Source organism: Sinocyclocheilus grahami, unplaced genomic scaffold, assembly GCF_001515645.1.
Source record: "Sinocyclocheilus grahami isolate Dianchi unplaced genomic scaffold, SAMN03320097.WGS_v1.1 scaffold1053.1, whole genome shotgun sequence".
Classification (NCBI taxonomy): Eukaryota; Metazoa; Chordata; class Actinopteri; order Cypriniformes; family Cyprinidae; genus Sinocyclocheilus; species Sinocyclocheilus grahami.
The window spans coordinates 571099-572800 of NW_015506232.1; the positions used below are offsets into that span (position 1 = coordinate 571099).

General features: G+C 43.9%; 1 protein-coding gene across 1 annotated transcript in view; it reads right to left on the minus strand.

The window, feature by feature from the left end:
* Positions 1-83: 83 nt before the first annotated feature.
* Positions 84-1702, minus strand: part of LOC107566167 (reversion-inducing cysteine-rich protein with Kazal motifs-like) — a 33143-nt gene continuing 31524 nt past the window's right edge. The window contains exons 13-15 of the mRNA XM_016251545.1: positions 1597-1698; positions 1097-1307; positions 84-370 (exon numbers count right to left, since the gene is read on the minus strand). Coding sequence (XP_016107031.1) covers positions 261-370; positions 1097-1307; positions 1597-1698 — 423 coding nt within the window. The 3' untranslated portion in view covers positions 84-260. The remainder of the gene's footprint in view (positions 371-1096; positions 1308-1596; positions 1699-1702) is intronic.

Sequence of the window (1702 nt, forward strand, 5' to 3'; positions counted from 1 at the left end):
TTTTGGAGGGAGGCCAGACCTCATATAGAAACATTCACTGTTAATAGTTCATAAAAGCACTGTTTCCAAACACACTAATCTGCTCAGAGATCTGGAGTGGCTGATGTAAGGCATGCTGTTCTGGAGAAGCATGATCCTATAGGAACAGTCCGCTGGTGCATTTATGCTATTAAATGATCCACACTGCCTCCTGCTGGCTGCCTGATCTCAATGCGCTTGGCTAAAATCACAGGACACTTTAAACATGACCAGCTCTCAGCTCAGTGCAATGCAGAATGAGAAGATGAAACATTTACCTTAGCGAAGCTGTTCATCTGTGCTTTATTCCAGAGGATCTGCAGCATTCCCGCACACACCGGACAGCAGGCACCTGCACACATTCACAGCAGTTTATCTCGATTAGTTTTACACAAATGATATCCCTCATAGATAGCCCTGAAAATCAATATATCCTCCTAATAGTTCATTCTGAGTGCTTCTCAACCAGGGGGCCACAGGGTGACTCAAAGTATTCCAATTATTCACATTTTAAAATAATCTAATCATAACACTAACATAAAATACTAAAAAACAAAACAAAACATAAAATCAAGATATAAACTGAAATACTCCCTAATATCAGCACTCCAACTTTTTGTTAATAAAAATGTTTAAGAACAAGCATCTTTGTCTTAAGTACAACAGAAATGCTGGACATATCTTACTATACGGGAGGACCTTCAGATATTGTGTTGAACAGCAGAGGGCCTTTGACTCAAACAGTTTGACAACAATTGTTAAGACTGAAGTGTGTGGTGGGAAACTGTAATTGCAACTTTTTTTATCTAACTATTCAGATTATTTCCTGAGATATGAAGATTTATGAGAACTCAAAACTGAGAGATATGAACAGAACTGAGATATAAACTCATAATTCAGTTATCTCGAGATATAAATGAGATGTAAACTCAGAATGATGAGATTTAAACTCAGAATTGAGATATAAACTCAGAATTATAAATTATAAACTCAAAATTATGAGATATAAACTCAGAATTGAGATATAGACTCTGAGTTTCCTCCTGTATGTTTCTCTGGGCGGTGGAGCGGCTCTCACCGAGCGGTGTGACGGGGTTGCAGGCGCGGCTGGAGAGCGGAGGGCAGGGAACAGCGTTGCAGCCCGAGTCTGACGTGAACTCTGACACGACACCGACCGCATGACAGCGGCCCGGATAGTCCACAGCCACACGGTCCGAGAACGCTTCACACACCGTACTGTAGGTCTCCCCGTTATGACCACACACCTCTCTGGGCTTCCTGCAGGCGTCCTGAGCACGCACACGCACACACACGCACACCCACACGCACACGCACACGCACACGCACACGCACACGCACACACACACGCACACACACACACAGATACACACACACACAGACACACACACAAACACACACCACACACAGATACACACACACACACACACCCACACGCACACGCACACACACACAGATACACACACACACAGATACACACACGTCAGAAATCATACTCATATACAAATTAAACAAAAAATTCCAGCAATTACAATCAGCGTGATCTGTGTTGTGTTGTACCTGACAGTGTCCCATGTAGGCCAGGCTCTTGCTCCGCTGGAACAGCAGACACAGGTTGGCGTGTTCCATGTTGTCTGTGTCACAGACCGGATCCAGCTGGTTCTGG